This window comes from Anser brachyrhynchus (genome assembly GCF_964034855.1).
Source record: "Anser brachyrhynchus genome assembly, chromosome: 1".
In the NCBI taxonomy this organism is placed as follows: domain Eukaryota; kingdom Metazoa; phylum Chordata; class Aves; order Anseriformes; family Anatidae; genus Anser; species Anser brachyrhynchus.
The window spans coordinates 124216321-124233769 of NC_137694.1; the positions used below are offsets into that span (position 1 = coordinate 124216321).

General features: G+C 34.2%; 1 protein-coding gene across 25 annotated transcripts in view; it reads left to right on the forward strand.

Moving 5' to 3' along the window:
* Nucleotides 1–17449, forward strand: part of DMD (dystrophin) — a 1241121-nt gene that overhangs the window by 929170 nt on the left and 294502 nt on the right. For 23 of the 25 annotated variants that reach the window (XM_080576230.1, XM_080576221.1, XM_080576232.1 and 20 more), the window contains one exon: nucleotides 7951–8068. In XM_080576230.1, the coding sequence (XP_080432356.1) occupies nucleotides 7951–8068 (118 nt within the window). Of the gene's footprint in view, nucleotides 1–3604; nucleotides 3763–3993; nucleotides 4017–7950; nucleotides 8069–17449 lie in introns of those variants that run through there. The other 2 variants (XM_080576234.1, XM_080576236.1) reach the window with 2 other exon arrangements.

A 17449-nucleotide genomic window follows, 5' to 3' on the forward strand; every position in this document is an offset into this window, starting at 1 on the left:
AGTTTGTTGTAAGAACCAACTGATGTAACAGATTTTGGGTTTGTTTTTCAAATGATGCTGTGCCAATCTTTTTTATTTTTCTTAATTGTTATGAATTGTTATTCATTTGTTATTCCTGGAGAAAACTCCGTGTAAAAGTAAACATGGATTTCCAGAGGTTATAGTAGAAATTGAGGAAGTCACTCTGTATTTTACTTTATGGAGAGCAAAATATTGACTCAAGCAATTTTTTTCCCTGTAAAATTGGATAACTGGGGGAGCATCTTTGGTCAAGCTCTTAGCTTTTCTTCTCCACAAAAATATAGTAGTTATTTTTTTTAATTAAAAAAAATAATAAAGATGAAAAGGATAGCTAAAAATACCTGTTTGTGTTGCCTCTGTTCATCACATAATGTTATGTGTATTCAACACTGTTGTATGCAAGGTAAACATACTTTCTGTTTAAATATGTGACAAGGTAAAGAACATTTTACTTTGCTTTTGAAGTGCATTGACAAGTGCAATTTTCACTGGATGAATCTCAGATAAAAGGAGTTCACACTACCACCATCATCCAAAAAAATAAACTCCAGTAAAGCAAAAACAAAAGCTGCAGCTTTGAGAAACAGAACAGCTGTTCTCCATTTTCTTGGTAACACACATTTGTAAGCACAGTGGAAAAATCCTTACTCTGAAAAACTTTAGTTATATAGGAGAAATAAAATAGTAAATTTTGCAAATAACATTCCAAAAATGGTAACTATGTGATGAGAGATTTCTGTTTGCTGTCTAATATAGAAGTTGGGGAAGCTCTGTACCTCCTAATACTGGGTCCCATCAATAAAGTTTTTGAGCGTAATTGTCTGCAAGGACATCAGATATCCTGGAATAGTTTTGTCTGATTCTTTAGATAATCAAGTAATGGATAAACTCATGTTCTTTTACATAACACTCATACTTTATTGCAAATAAAAGTAGTGTCAAACATCCACATTGTATGGGGACAAAAGGCTGTAATTTCATACACAGTTCACTTCTGCTCAGATTTTCTCCTAGAACTGTCATCCTGTTTCAGTCTTGAGATCTTACAGATGATTTATCACCATGTTCTTTTAGTTGAATGAATCTCATTATAGCTAAGCATCTGAATCTTTAAATATTGTCCCACTTGTTACAGTTTAATCTTTAGCTTTGTTCCTTTTTTTTTTTTTTTTTTTCTTTTTTTCCCTTGGTAATGGGTACAGAGTGAACTCCCTTTGTCTGAGAGTGATTCATTCCCAAACCATAGTAAGCTGTCATTTTTTCCTGTTCTCCTCTTGATCTTCTCTCCATCCTGGATGGACTCCAGTGCATTCCATCAAGATATCTCACTTAGAATGAGGAAGCTGAGGAAGGTTTGACTCCCTCCCTGGACATGCACCATATTTACAAAATAGCATGGACAGTATGCTCCTTATGTAATGCCCCTCTGTTCACTGCTTGTGTTCCCATAGATGGTGTCTGAGATAGCTGCCACTGTTAATCAGTTTGGTTTGTTTTCCTATGCATTATTGTAAAAATGGCACAGTCTGTCCAAAAAATATCTTATCTGGGAGTCTTATTTAGCACATAGTAGCTCAGTTTCTGAAACTGCATAGCATTCCTGAAGATGCTGGATTAATCTTCATTTACCAATTATCCAGGAAAAGTCAGTAATTCGGCCACTTCTGCTGCAGTCCTCTATCACTCCACATATTGTACTATAAGTTGCCTTGGTAGCTGTTAAGAATAATTTAAATTATTTATTTGTTTTTAGCCTAGCATTCTTGCAACTTCTTGTGAAATTGTAGGTTCCTTTGATAAAGATGGAAAATCTTGGATTCTTACTGTAGTTTAAACTCATCCTTTCTGGGATACCAGCATAAAGGGGAGGCGTGTGTGCCATGTTTTTCCTAGTGTTGATACCCAGTTTGGTGGTCTGAAAACCCCTTGTGACCTTGACCCATGCTGCATGTACTTTTCCTTGCTGACTATCTCATTTGTGGATATCTGGGTATCTGCCTCCTGCAGTTCTGGAGCAGGATAGTTGATATCTCTGTGAATTCAGATTTAAAAGTTTTTGTTTGTTTGTTTGTTTTGTTTGTTTGTTTGTTTTTTATCTTTTACAGTTCAGTCACCTTTCTTTAGAGATCTTACTTTACTGCAACAGACTCAGGCAAAGTCCTGTCTTTCCTTTTTTTTTTCTTTCTTTCTTTCTTTCTTTTTTTTTTTTTTTCCCTAGGCAATGCCTGCTCCCAAAGTCATTTTCTATAGATGGTGAACAGGGCAGGAAGAGAGAGGGTGAGAGTTTTCCCAGCTCTAGCCATCACCATTGCCTTACATTGTTGGTCAAAGCATGGAGATTTAAATCAATTACTCTCCATTCTTCTTGGCTTTGTTAGCATATGTCAAAAGCACATTGCACTTTTTGCTGTCATAACTTCCTGTTATGAACCAGAATTCATAGGTTGTACAAGAGCATTTCTCAGACATTCATAATGCCACCAAATTTGTTGATTTACTGTCACAAAAATCACACGAAAAGTTCTACGATGCTTTTTAGTGCCTCTAGTGAGACAGCTGATAAGTTGTCACTTGTGGCTTTCCCACAACAGCACTTTTGGTGTTGATATATTCACTAAACCAGTGGTGAGGGCTGCACAGGCAGTTCTGGAGTGGGCATAAAAATAAGTGCTTATGAAAACTTAAGCTATATAAATTACTCAGGTCATAGTGCCTCATCTGTTAATGTTTTGATTTCACTGACAGGTACCAATCAGCTAGCAATGCTGTTGAATAGTAAGTCTAGCTCTTCTTGTTTTCTTAAAATTATGCATGCTTTGAAGGGAAAACATGAAATAGCTAATAGCCAAAACAAAAGTTGTCTTAAAAAGAGAACTCCATTGCATTTAATTACTCTAATTATTTCATATTTTTTTTAAATGCAGAGAGTATGTAAACAATCACTTTCTCTCTTACTCCCTTCCTGCTTAGTGACAAAAAAACAAATTCAAATTTTGCTTGGGTGGAATAACTTAACAAAGCCAATTTTATTATGTAGATGAATTGTAGGTGTAGCACATCTACATTTTTTGAAATTGTTAGCAAGCCTTTTTTCCATGGCTTTTTTCTTTTTCTAGGTGTGTATATAACACATTATTTTTAGAGAGCCAACCTGCTTTAAGAAATTCAGTTGTTTTAATTAAAAGTTGTCATGGCTATACATTTTGCTTAGGAAATAATTGATTCAGTTTTTGTTTAAACTTAAGATTTAAATTCTAAGATTTTTCAAAAGATAAGAAAACCATTTCCTCAACAACTATTTAATGGAATTATGCTTCTTCTAAGAATAATATTGTGAGTTTGGAGGAAGGACTAGGTTCATAAGAAGAAAAATATATCTTTTTTTCTTGTTCCCATTCTCATATTAATTGTTCAACTCAGGAATTGCTTTTGTGGTCCATTGGTTCATCTCATTAAACAAGGTTGGTGGTGATCCTAATCAAACCATCACAAACAGCTGGGAAGTTTTAGTCTTCACCACGTGTTGTTTATGACAAAGTGGTGCATCCAATTTACTCTTAATCAGGAGGGTCTGCTCTAAATCTCTTTAACAAACATCAGCTTGCTGTTAGCTTTCTTAAGTCAGAAAAGATGAAGAAAAAAAAAATAATTTAGAGGTCCTATGTTTTATTGTATATAAGCTGTAGAACAGGTGGCTGGAGTGATAAATATACAGGCTGCAGGATGCTATATGTTGTAAAGGTAGAGAATATTTTAATTCTCAATCGCAAGCCTTGCATTTCAATGTTTAATTTGTCACTCTCATATCTTCCAGTTTTTGGTTTGTTTTTTTTTTTTTGGAAATTTTATACAAGTTATTTCTGTTGCTGACTTAAACAGTTTGATCCATAACTTAACCCCCCTTTTGTGGAAAGGAATCATAAAAATTAGGAACCTGAAAATTAGATTTTTCTTTTGAGCAGCTGCTGTCCACAAATGTGGAAAGATTGTTGAAAGTGAGTAGCATCGCTTTCTGACAAAATGTAGGCAGGTTTGATGACTGAATAATTTTTGAAGTTTGATGACTGAATAATTTTTCCATTATTGTGGTGTCACCAAGCACTATTGCTTTGGCATTCATAAATATATGGAAAAAAATAAAAGTTCTTCGGGGGTTTAGAGTTGTATTTCTACAACTGTAGTTGTCCATAATCCTTGTTCATTGTTAACCTACTCTGTTGGCCTACACTTAACACATAATTATTGATTAAAATATGGTTTTTAATGTTTTACAGCATACATTATTGCACTTTTACAGAACATCAGGTAAATAATAGTAACAGGAAATTATAAGAATGTAAGTATTTATGGAACAAAAAGTTTCTTTTTATGTTGATGACTCCCCACATTTGTACTGTTGCTTTTAGTGACCTGATGGAGACTAGATAGATTTCTGCTTAACTTATTTTGAAAATTCTTTCATAATAACTTTTATTTCTGTATTACCCGTTTCTAAATAGCATAGAAGATTTCATTTAGTGTGCAGACATTCCAAATTAGAGGCATCTGGTCTGTTACATCTGTTGTGCTTCCACCAGGGTGCCACTATTAAGGAGTTTTTCTTCCCATGGCTGTCGTAACAACATTTTCTACTAGTTTCCACTTATGTTCCAGTTGAGGATCCAGTTTTACAACCTCAAGTAGTTGGCTGAATTTATAAAAGTTTTTATGGTGTCTCCATATATATATATTCTCTCTCTTTTTTTTTTTCCTCAAACTCATGTTTAGTGGTCTTTTATTGCATGTTCATCAAAGCACTTCTCTCTTGTTACCCACAAAGTCAATTTGTATGATTAATTTATCCAGTCAAGGAAGGTTTTTCTGATTTTGATAATACTTCAAGAAAGATAAGTAGATCTCAAGTGTTGCTGTTTATGTTTACGCTACAGGATCACAGGAAGGCTCAGGAAGCATGTATTTTACCAACTACTTCTATCCATGTTTCCATCAGGTTTTGTATTTGTACGTACAACTTAGGTTCCATATGGAATATATATTTATTAAATCTTTGAAATTGTACCAATTGGTGAAATTGTATCAATTAATATTGTACCAAGTTTAACTGATGTTTTTTTTAGCAACAAAAAAGTTGTACCTTGTTTAAGTAAAGTTCTGGGCAGACACTGAATCAAAGAAAGAATATATTGATTTGAGGAATATTGTTTTTTCCTTATTCTGAGCAATCTTTCTAAGACTTGAGAAAAAAGCATCTGCTCTGTAGCTATACATTATTGTCTCCTTGACAGGTCCAAGAATCTTTAGATCTTTTCATAGGTTTCAAGATGCCCTTCCTGACCTTTCAAAAAAACACATTAGTACATCTAGCAGACAGTAATTTTATTCCCATTAAATGGCAGAGGGAAGGATGTCCTCACAGTCCATATAGGGACAAGACTCCTCCCCAGGAAAGCAGCAGAGTTAGCAAAAAAACAAACAAACAAACAACAAAAAACACTTTAAAGAGGTGTTGCTTTTTTTTGTTGTTGTTTTTTGAATGTCTATTTCAAGAATAGCTAATGGGTCTTGCAGGTAAATCGTTCAATACAGCATTTAGGCATACCTGTTGCTCATTTTTTTACTGAGAGGATCCTTATTGAGCCATTCTTACCTATTGTTTTGTTTCTTTCTAGATTTCATACAGTAAAAGCTTTCTTCTTTGCTGCTAACATAGTATTTAATCTGTTTGGAGATTTAGGCTGGATCAGATAAATCATTATATTAAAAGTATGAAATAAGAAAAAAATACGTTTAGGGAACTTTAGGGAACAGTTTGGGAGTCACTGTTGGTGTAAGACCTTAGAATAATTTAATTTGCTTGTCCTCTTCTAAACAGTTTCAAGGTGGGAGAAGAAGAGGAGAAGGGAAATATTACTTCAGAGGCCACGCAATTATCTGAGCGTGTTATACTTACTTTAATGTTCCTTCTGCACAGTCCATTTTGGTAATGTGTATAATGCAGATGTTGTTAGGCTGCAATGGGACTGCTCTTTCTATTGTAAAATTCATGTCACTCATTAACTTGTCTTCCTTGAAAATATAGTTTTGAGGACACAGATATCTAGAGGTAGTAACTGCATCAGTAGATTTTATTCCTTTTTCTTAAGTACTTTCACTAAGGAGTGACTTCTAATGAGAAATTTGTTCTTTCCTTAATTACTCAATCTGCTGCATTAACTGAGTGTCTCTGTATGCAATCCAATCAGTATAGAAGTGAAAATACCATCCAAAGCTATGGATGTTTGAGTTTAGAAAGTCAGTTATAATAGGCTTTCAAGGAAATTCTGATACAGAAGTTAAAGACTGGAATTTCACAGGGTATAACTCGATGTGTATCTTGAAAATTGTTTTTTTTTCTGAACAGTTTATAACTGAACAAAACCGAAATTCTGTGGAGCTTGTAGCTTGCTCTTGACGATGCATGCTGTACTTACTGAAAGTGATATCCTCATGCTCTTTTGATAATCCCCTTACACAGGAAATGATATTAGTCTTTTACCTGTCACCTTCAATTTGGTGAAATTATGTAACTCTAATCTAGGTTGGAGGACCAAATTTAAGGTCAGATGATGCAGGTCTTTTTTTATGGGAATTAGGGAATTACAGCTTTAAAAATAAAGTATGATTATTTAGAATAAAAGCATTTTAAGAAAAAAAATACTTAGACAAAACAGTCCAAACAGATGTCTGTAAACAGATGAGTATACTGACAGATTATCTAACCATTATCCACGTAAGAACTCTGAAAAATAAAAATCCTCCAGTGACCTTTATTGTCAGCTTGACATTGATATACTGCTGTACCTACTAGCAGTATGCCAACATGCTCCTGTGTTCTGGTGACTCAGAATTGTGGGCCAAAACATTATTTTATCATAATTTGGTAATAAATATTATAAATAACTTCTAACTCCTAATTCTGCAAAGCTGCATTACAGGGGCTTGAAGTTGCTAGATTTGGTCAATGTCTTTTAAGTACACACTTTAGATGATTTTTATCTGGGAAACTATTGATCTGATTCCTTGTTTTCTGTTCCCTAATCCTTCAGTGTAAGTTAAACTAATATATGCATAAATCTTATATGCCTTACTTTTCTTGAGTTCTCATTTTGCTTGCGTATAAAACTGTTGTATTTCAGTATTTATTACCTCATAAAGATTATGGTTCGTTATTCTGAAGCCCATCTTTTTCCCTGTGAGTAGCTGTAGATCCCCTTCTGATTTACTAGTTAGATTGCCTGGGCTTTATATAACATCTTGACCAACGTAAATTACTGTGACTGGTGATTATTTTTCTTCTAGGTAAGGTGTCAGGACAGAAAAATTAACATTAACAGTCATGTATTGGCTTTAAACCACTAGAAAGTAATTAAATCTTAAAATGTTAAGAAACAGTATTAGGTAGACTTCATGAGTTACTAGAAAAATCCTGCGTCATCTGATAAGAATGTAAATCCCTATGTCTTTAAACAAAACAAAACAAAATTTATAGTCTAAGAGAATAGTATCGTTTCTATAGGTTTGCAGAGAAAAAAGGTTTATATAGATTTATAGGTTTAGGCTTACTGTTGCATAATTTGATGGGTTAAAAATGAAGAATGGTTGTCATTTTATATTTACTTATATAGGCTTCATTTATAATGGTGATTACAAGATAGACTTGATTTTTATTACATATATATATATAAATATATATGCTATATTTGCACATATATAACAATACATGGACAATATTTGGAAGGTCCAGACCAAATTTTTCATTAGATTTGAAACTGCAAAAGGGTTTTCTGCTTTAAATCAAAGTGGCTCAGGAAAAAGCCCCTACACGTGGTCTTCTCGACAACTCTACATGCTTTTTCCTTTATTTTATTTTTTGTATTTTTGTGCAACTAGGCAATACTACAGGATCTGGAGCAAAGACGTCCCCAGCTGGATGAACTAATAACTGCAGCACAAAACCTAAAAAACAAGACGAGCAATCAAGAGGCCAGAACAATAATTACTGACCGCAGTAAGTGATGATTCTGCTATCATATGGTGTTTCGGGAAATATGAAAGATGTTGTAATACTTGATAAGCTTAACATTTTTTTAGACATTTTATGCATTTGTCATGAATGGGAGAGTTCCATCAGGAGGGTTCTCACAGAGATTTTCCCGAACTACATATCACTATGCAACTGGAAGTCAGTGATCACAGATTTCAAGATTTTCACATTAAATTGTCTTTGTAGTTGAAAATTTGCAGTAAATACAGAACGTGATCACCATAGATAATGAAATACTATTATTCTTAAAATGAGGAGAAAAAAAAAGAAGAATTCATGGAGTATAGCCATGAGCTTGTAAGAAGCTTTCAATTCAACACCTGCAGTACAGTTGCAGCCTCTTCTTTCATCTCCCCTAAGGTGGCATAAGCCTGATGATACATACTAGGTTTGTGTCAGTTCTTCAGTTCTGACTTCCTTTTCAGAATTAACCAAAAGCAGTGTAGGGTAGAAAAATTAGGAGAAATAATGTTGTCACCCTTGCATGTCCTTGTGCTGTTCACCATAAGATGAAACAAACACTCAGGATCATGCTGAAAAAACAGCCTTCTGTGGCAGGCTGTTATATATCCTTGATTATTAATTTGGCTGCTTAGGACTAAAATACAATGACAAAAATCATCTTTTCAACCTAGAGGTCCTCTGTACAGCCTAGAGAAGACCCAGGTCAAATGCTGTGCGTGTGGACACAGACAGCTCACTTTCAGCGGATGCAAACTGTTCTGTATGTTTTGGTCTGGAGACCAGGGAATTGCTCGCTGAAACATGACTTTGAAGGTGTAGATAAAGGCTAAGCATCTCTATCCTCATAATTTTGAATAAAACATTAATGACCTCTTTCTTTCTTTCTTTCTTAACCATTGTGTTAATATTTTCCATAATGTTTCAAAATCATATTGCATGTTTGGACTGCCTTGTTGGTAGTAGCATGTACACATATTATTTAGGTACTATATAAAGTAACAATATTGCATAACTATTATCTTCCTGGCTTGAAACTTAATACGACAGAGAGAGATAAGATATATTCATTTCATTTGAAGTTTGAGGAGAAATGGATAGTACTCATATGTTACATAAGAACTTGTTGTTGTTTAACATGCAAATTACTTTTAAAATCACATACTCAGCTGAGTTCAGACGGTTTGTACATACACCTTAACTTCACAGCTCTCATTCAAAACCAATGTGTCATTCTCCCATCAGTATTTTATAGTATATGTTTTCATTTTTAATTCTGAGGCAAGCCTTCTGAAGATAGGAATTGTAGACTTTACATTATATTCAAGCATAATTCCTATAAGCCCTCATGAGAATTGTATGCTAGACTCAATTTCCTTCTGTTGGAAAACTGCACTTCAGTTTAAGTGAAATTGCTTTCTAAGATAGATTAAATGCTTCTTTCTCATATACCAAAAAAAAAAAAAAAAAAGAAAAGAGACTGAATCATGAAAGAATATGTGGTAACCCAACTATATCACAGCTTGAGTTTGTGGCTTGTGGTGTGGTGAATGTATGATATATAATGATTTCATAGATTTTTTTTTATCTATAAAAGCTCCCAAAACAATTAGTTGGCTTTGAATTTAAAGTATACACGATTCATTTTGAACTGATTTAGCAGTTAATTTTCTATGGTGAAACAGTCAATATCCTTTAATGCAAATCTGCACCTTATACAGTAAATACATGTATAGTATCTTCTAATGTTATCCTGTTGTTGTTCGTGAAAGTTTAGAAGTAAGCAAATATTTCTTACTGTTAGAAATAGGTCTGAGTTTCTGCAATGGAAAGACAAAGTATGATCAGGAATAATTTTGATCCAGTCTTCTGAGGCAGCATACGAGATTCATGATTCTTTTTTCATGCTTAGTTAGTTTATATTTGTATAATTGTAGGTACTAAACACTATTCAAGAAGTATTTATTACTTTTGAATTTTAAAGAGATCTTGATATTTCTGGGGGAAAAAAATAGTTAGGACTTGATAATGTAACACCAGTTTGTGTTTTTTTTTGTTTGTTTGTTTTTGTTTTTCCCTAATGTAGCCAAATGTGGACTACTGTCATGCTAAGTATTTCTTTAAGTAAAAAACTTCAGTCATGTTTATATTTTAATTGTGTTATTTTCTTCCTCTATGTTGTATGAAGAAGAAGGATACTATCCAGTTTAGTTGGAGACAAGCCTGCTAACTATCTGTATAGACAGGATCCACTTGTTCTTGCTGCAGTTGCTGCTGGGGTAGTTCTGTTGTACCCCTTCACAGTGCTGTGCTGTCCTGAATATAGGACTGTCCTTATCTCCAGCAAAAGAGCTGTGTGCGCTCTGACATAGCGCTTTTGAAGCCTGCTGTGCTGTACAGGGCTCCCACCTAGTGCAGTTGCTTTGCCTTGCAGACCGGCACACACTGAGCATAGCCCAGGATGATGCACCTGGTCCTTCCCTAGGAATCTTGCCCTTAGGGAGAGCTGAGCCAGGGCCAGAGAAACTGCTCTGCTTGCTAAGGTCTGCACCTTCCCCACAGCCTTGTAGAGCATCCTTCCCATTTTACTTGGACTTAATACCAGGATCCTAGTGCAAGTCCTCCCAGCCTATCTTGCTCACAGACTGTTCCCCATTTCCTGTGTTTTCTTCTCTCTCTCTATGAATGCGAATGGGTTACCATGGTTATGTCTTAGCAGTTATTAGCACTGATTCAAATTTATCCAGTTTCATGACCTGTGCATCAGCACTGTACCATTCATGCTCCGCTGCATCTGTGTATCACTCACACATGAAGCCTTCTGTAATGTCACAAATCAGGTGCCAAATGCATTGGATCACATCAAGAAGAATGGGGAGTGCGGTGCTTCACTGCGCTGGTGTGTCACATATGAACTGACAGTCAGCTATAGCTAGTGACCACCTCTCCCACATGCTAAAGCAGGGTATCTCACACTCTGAGGAAGTGAAAACGTGAAAATATCAGCTAATTCCTATGAATATGTTGTTGGTTACCTTTTGCTATTAAGGTGGTATTAAAAAAAAAATCATCTGGCCAATATCACTGAATTGATACAAATACTGAGAGTCTCTTGGTCACAGGACAGGTCAATATGCCATCAACTGGAATAAAAACCCTGAAGATTCTGGCTTTTGTGCTTATACCGGTAGCTCTTAAGTCACACTGCTTACAGAAATATGTCTATTATACTCATTAAAGTCTAACTGTGAATTACATTTGGAAACTATTACTGCCTTTGATAAATAGCAAATTGATTTGCCATTTATAAAAACAAACAAGGTACACATTCTACACAAAATAAAGCAAGTAAAAAAAGTTTAATAGAGAACATCTATGAAGAATTGCAAAAAAGTGAAAGATTGGGAGGTTATTTTTAAATAGAATTGTCATAATATTGCATAGCTTTAATCTTTAGAAAATAAAAACATAAATTATGGAGAAGCTCATAAAATTGATTCATTTCCTCTGAAGCTTTTTTTTTCCCCACCCTTACTTCATTATCTATATGAAATTGCAGGAGCTGTGCTATTTAAAAAGCTTGGGTACATAAAGTAAAGATTGTATGATGTTTACACAAGGTTATATTTAAATGCCTGTTTATTCTAGTTTGCGAGTTACACATTGGAGAATACCTAATATTAATAATTACATTTAGTCTTGAGAAAAAGTCCTGGGAAAAAGCAAGACACATCTCTGCTCTTTTACTGTCCTTGATAAAGCATTCTATTCGAACAGAACCATATGTACAATAATAATTTTCACTACGTAATGCATCACGGCTCCAAAACATTTTGTTTTACTGCTGATGAAAACGTTGTTTCTTAAGCTGAATGAGTTTATAGACATCTTTGAATACAGTAAAGCAAGTAAATTTGAAAATTCCTTTTATTTTCTATCAGTTCCTATGTATAGAATACATAAAGCCAGTAATGAGTCAATACACAAATATAGCAAGAGTTTTAAAAAAGATAAAATAAAATACAGACTTAGAATCAGAATTAGGAAAGTAATTACAAAAGATACGTTAGATCTTGCTAGATCTTGGAAATGTAAGAAACTTTAAATAGCAGGCCTTCCTACTGCTGTGTTCATACACATGCAAAGATAACAGTGAATAACCTTTCTGTGTTTTTACTTTGCTAGTAATTTACATCCCAATTTTGTACTGTGGTTTCTGGCTGTGTAAGTGATAGAGAGGAGGTATGAAGATGAGTATTTATAGAACTCTGTGAAGAAATAATCTCTTACTGACCAAAGAATCTTCCTTTCAAGATTATAAGCCAAAGTAAGACCCATCTTTCTTAAGCAATTGTGTGAAATATAGTGAACTCTCAAGATATCACTTGAGAGGTCAATAAAGCTCTATTGCAGTAAATATGTGAATGGTAGGATTAAATGCAAACATTTCAATGAAGAATATTTATGAAGAATTACATTACTGAGGCCTAAACGATTCCTTCTGAAGTTTGTTTTGACAGTTTCTTAAACCGAAACATAAATGTATGGATAGTCTGTAGATGATGTCTTCCAGAAGAGTGAGTTTGTTGGTTTTTGAAAAAAGAAAAGTTATATTTTATAATTGATTGTTAGGAGAGCTGTGCTTGAAGTTATTTGAAAAGAATCTGAGACTCTCTGTGCAACTCCATAAAAGTGCCTTTATTGAATCATTTGCCGTATTTGACAGCTTTATGGCAACATCATCAACGCATCATCACTTTCACAACAAAATGTATGGAAACTCCATAGTGAATTACAGCTGTACTGTTCTTCTTGGCATCTTAAAATAGCTGTCTCTGTTGTACTGCCATCCATGTAGTTTTCACTCAGAGCTATTGAATACCACTTGTATTTCAAGTTTACCACTTGAAAATACAAATTCATACAATCTGGAATTTATCATACAGTAGTAAAACTTCTAGTTACACAGACTGTAAAAGAAAACTGTAAAAGAGAACTGTAGTTATATACAGTTTGTTTGCCTGGTTATCTTGTTGATTTTTTGAGCTAAATTACTGAATGAACCCTAGTATTTGCTGGATTCCAAGTATTTCAAGAACTTCTCAAGAACCTGGTTAATAGTCTTTCTATGTCATAAAGATGCAAACTTTATTAATCATCCTGATGCACGTCTTTACAGCTGAAGCTCCATTTGTTTATCTTGTGAGACTTCTATGTCTTCATGGAAATGAAAGATAGGAGAAACTACTTGTTGTTAAAGAATACATGAATAAATAGGAACAAGATAAAACTTTGTCTTTGAAATCAATAGCATATTAATGGGAAGAGTGCCATATTTGAAATCACTTCCTTGGCACAGATTTGCTGCTGTAGCATTTGCAACAAAGCTATTGGATGTTTTAAGAAGGAGTAAGAAGTTATTTTGGAACACTGGGGAGAGATGTTGCTTAAGTGTGGGAAATAACGTGCTACAGAAATGTCTGAGTGATTGGGGAATTAGAGTTGTGTGTTACTTATTACACCATATATCATATGTTTTAGTGGACAAAAGGTGATATCTAAACTGCCTACTTCAGTGTTCCCAAAAGAGTGGCGAGGCTTCAAGAAGATGACGTTTCTCTGTTTTTGGGTGTATTCTTGAGTAAAAGAGGCACAGCTGCTTTGGTAGCCCCAGAGCTGCTAAGCGCATTAGGTGAGCTTAGTGCTGTTGGCTATGCTAGTGCTGCTCACCTTGTCATGCCTGTGAAGAGAGAGAATTACTGAACTTTGCGTTGCATGGAAATTCAGGTGGAACACAGCTATTTAATTCTAGATAGGTAATTTAAATAGATAGGAATGGTCCCATAAGTGTTATTTTTCTAGAATTCAGCTGTTGGAGAACAGCATCCTGGTTTGCTGTGCCTCATAGAGGCATTTAATTTTGCCCAGATTGTAATAGTAAAATATGTCATCTATCCTCCCCAAAAGTTAGAAGAGCAGAATGGTAGACCAAATTTCTCATAAGGAAAATCTGACTATAAAGTGAGTTCTCTGGTAACTGTGAGCTTGTGAACAGCAAAAACTAAGTCTGGTGAGGCGTGCAACTCTGTGCTGCAGAAAGAAAGTCTTTTAGAAAGAGCAACATGGAAATAACAATTTCATTCTTTAATAATTTTGTCCAGGATCAGAAAAGTTAAATACATTTCCCACACCTCTGAATAAGGAAAGCATTCTTTGGAAGGGGAGTGCTTCATGCTAATTGTTATCTGTTATTATGTGGTGTGACCATGAAGATAGCTTGGTGATATACCATCATCAGAAAGAGAACAGACTTCCCACTTAGTCTAGGGAAGGATCTGCTATGGCACCAGACACAGAGCTGGTGTCTGACTCTGTTTTGTGTCTTGTTTTAACCTTTGTTGGTCATCATTTAGTGATTGAGTGAATCGATACAAGTGGTCAGTCAGAATACAGACCAAAAAAAAAAAATCTTCAAATTTATAGTGCCAAGAAAATTTAAGCTTCTTTAATATTCTGCAGTTTACTCTTAAAAGACTTGGAGACTGGGATGATAGAGCTGGGAAAAAAAAAAAAGTAGTAAAAGGGCTAAAGTATGTAAGTCTTCAGCCTCTCTAGCCTTCAGCTTACCCAGTCACCAATTAGAAGAAAGTTGCTGTTGCCCGGAAGTGTGAGCAAACAAAATCTTATTTACAGGTTGTCAGCAGGTAAATCCTTACCTCAAGTACTGTTGTCTGCTTCCCTACTAAGATAAGTCCTATTAATAGTGTTGTTTGGGGCATCTTCTCCTCTTTTTATTCTCAAGGGGAGCCATATTTTATCACACTGCTTTTATGTAACTACCTGTCTTTGTTCTTAATATCTTTGTAAAAAGCTTTGACGTTAGTGGAACTCTGTGTGCGTGTAACAATCTGAAGGAGGTGGTTTGTTTTTTTTTTTTTAAGTAAAGGAGACAGAGCAGTGTCTCAGTGGCTTCAGAAAGAAGCAACTTTGTTTGCAAAAGTGTGATAAGCAAAACATAAAGGAAAGGTAAGGAACTGCCACACAGGATGAGACTCCAGGTCCTACTAATTGTCTCCAAAATCTATGCTAACACATCCTTCTGAAGAATATTTAAGAGTTCAATAGTAGCCAAATGTGAGGTAATTAGAGAGTATGTCTCAATATATGATATTAAATATCTTAGACAATTACAAAAGTGTTAGCATAATTTTTTTGGAAGATGTAACAGTGAGATCTCTGTTAAGAATTTGCAGTTCTTTGGAAAAGTAAGCACTGAATTACTTTAGTATCTTCAACATATTTAACAGTATCTAATGTGATCCTATTTACCGTGTTACAGGAAAAAAAACACACTAGTTTTAATTACATTTGCTTTCAAAATTGAATTAAATCTCAACTAACAAATGTCAATAAACATTTGTATAAAATATTTTAAAATCTGAAATTTGTAAATGCTGAGACTATGAAGAGCTATGACTGAAGACATATATATTCTCAGTGGTAGAAGAGTTTTCCAATGACTCATCAGATCATCAGGGCTAGATCATCGGAAAAGAATGCTTTCCTCTTTATATATTATATATAGTCTTTCCAATATATTTTACATATTGGAAAGACTCTGTTAATTTTCTATGTTAAAAGGAGTAGTATTAATAATTTCCTATTACAAATTAAATTTATACCACTTGTAGCATACTTGCGGCCATCTCCATTGCAAGTACATATCTGAAATGATTCCCTCTATTCCTTTTGTATCTGAAATCCGAAAGAAAAGGAAACAACTGTCTACTATTTATAACTGTTTTAGCATTTTACATTTTAAGAATTATTTTTCAAAGTTAAAGATTTCTTAAAAAGCAATTTAAATTCCCTACCTATTGGTGAAATTCTATAGCTGTGTTTATTCAAGGTCCATGTGGGCAATTAATAAAGTTACTCTCTAACCTTGAAGTCTGAGTGTTTGGTTGCTCAGAATAGTGGAAAGTTATTTTTCATTTCAGACATGGGATTTCTATGTCCTGCTAAATGCTAGGACTGTTTCTAATGTTTGAAGTCCAAAAGTATTGCATCATATAGTTTGGATGTATTCCTTTTCTTTCTTTCTATCTATTTTTCTATCCGTCTATCTTCCTTCATTCATTCCTTCCAGGGAGCTAGACAGCTTGATTTTTAACAAAAGTATCACATTATCACAAAAAAAATCCTCATTTTTTTTTGCCTGCTTTGAGCAAAAAATATAGTTTAGCAAATAAAGTTTTTTTTTTTTCTTATTGAACTTTTAACTCAAGCAGTTTATACAATCAAAAAAAACCTGTGTTTTTTTTTTTTCTTAATATTGAGTTGCCTGGGTTTTGGTGATCTTTTGCCTTTTATTGCTGACTGGGACTACTTTTTTAAGTTTACTTTTTGCAGAAGTTTTCTTTTGGAATGTTGACATTGTAATGCTGGTGTTCTTTACTTTATAATGTCACATATTTGACAATATCATTTGCCACAATAGATAGATGTCAGCAAATGACAGTAACTCCAGGAAAATCATCAATTCTTTACATAGGAAAGGTGGGATAGTATTTTTTATCTCCTAGTCTTTGTCTGTTGTGTGTTCTAAGGACAGGCTTTTTGGCCTTTTTTTTTTTTTTTTGAATATGATAAACCTAAGTCTTTGCTATTTTGGACAATGTTTCAAGGCAGAACTTGTTAGTTCAAGGTTAGAACTTGTTAGAACATTGTTTTGGACAATGTTTCAAGGTAGTAATACTATCTTACACAAAACATTGTAAATTTGACTAGAAGCAAATATGTAAACAGTATACATATTAATTTCTTTTTATCTGTGATGATACAAACAGAAGAGCTACATTAGCTGTGTTGAAACAAATTAATGCAAATGTAAATAAACGGACATAAATAACAAAAAAGAAATTGTTCAGAAAAGAAGTATTTGTAATGTGATCAAACTTCTCCACCACTGACATTTTATCCAGTGTTTGATGGGCAACACTCAATGTCCACAGTTATTTTAAAAACTGTGTCAGAACAGCATATATTAAATTATGGCAGCCCATAATTTTCAGTTGTAATTACAGAGCAAATAGGAAACAAAGGTCCACCTCTGCAGAGATTATAAACTAAATTTAGATGTCACATAATCTGTGATATCAGGCAAATGCAGATTTTGCTGTACATTGTGTTCCATCCCTTTTTCTAAAAGGGATGCAAAACACACACACAATGTATATCAGAACCTGTGATCCAACCACGTTCTAGTTAAACACACTGGAATACATTTGGCCTACTGATTTTACTTTGGCAGTCTTTGATGTAATTTTGTCATGAGTTTAGTCCTGCTTGAGTTGGGAATAAAACAATAACAAAAAGAGTGAT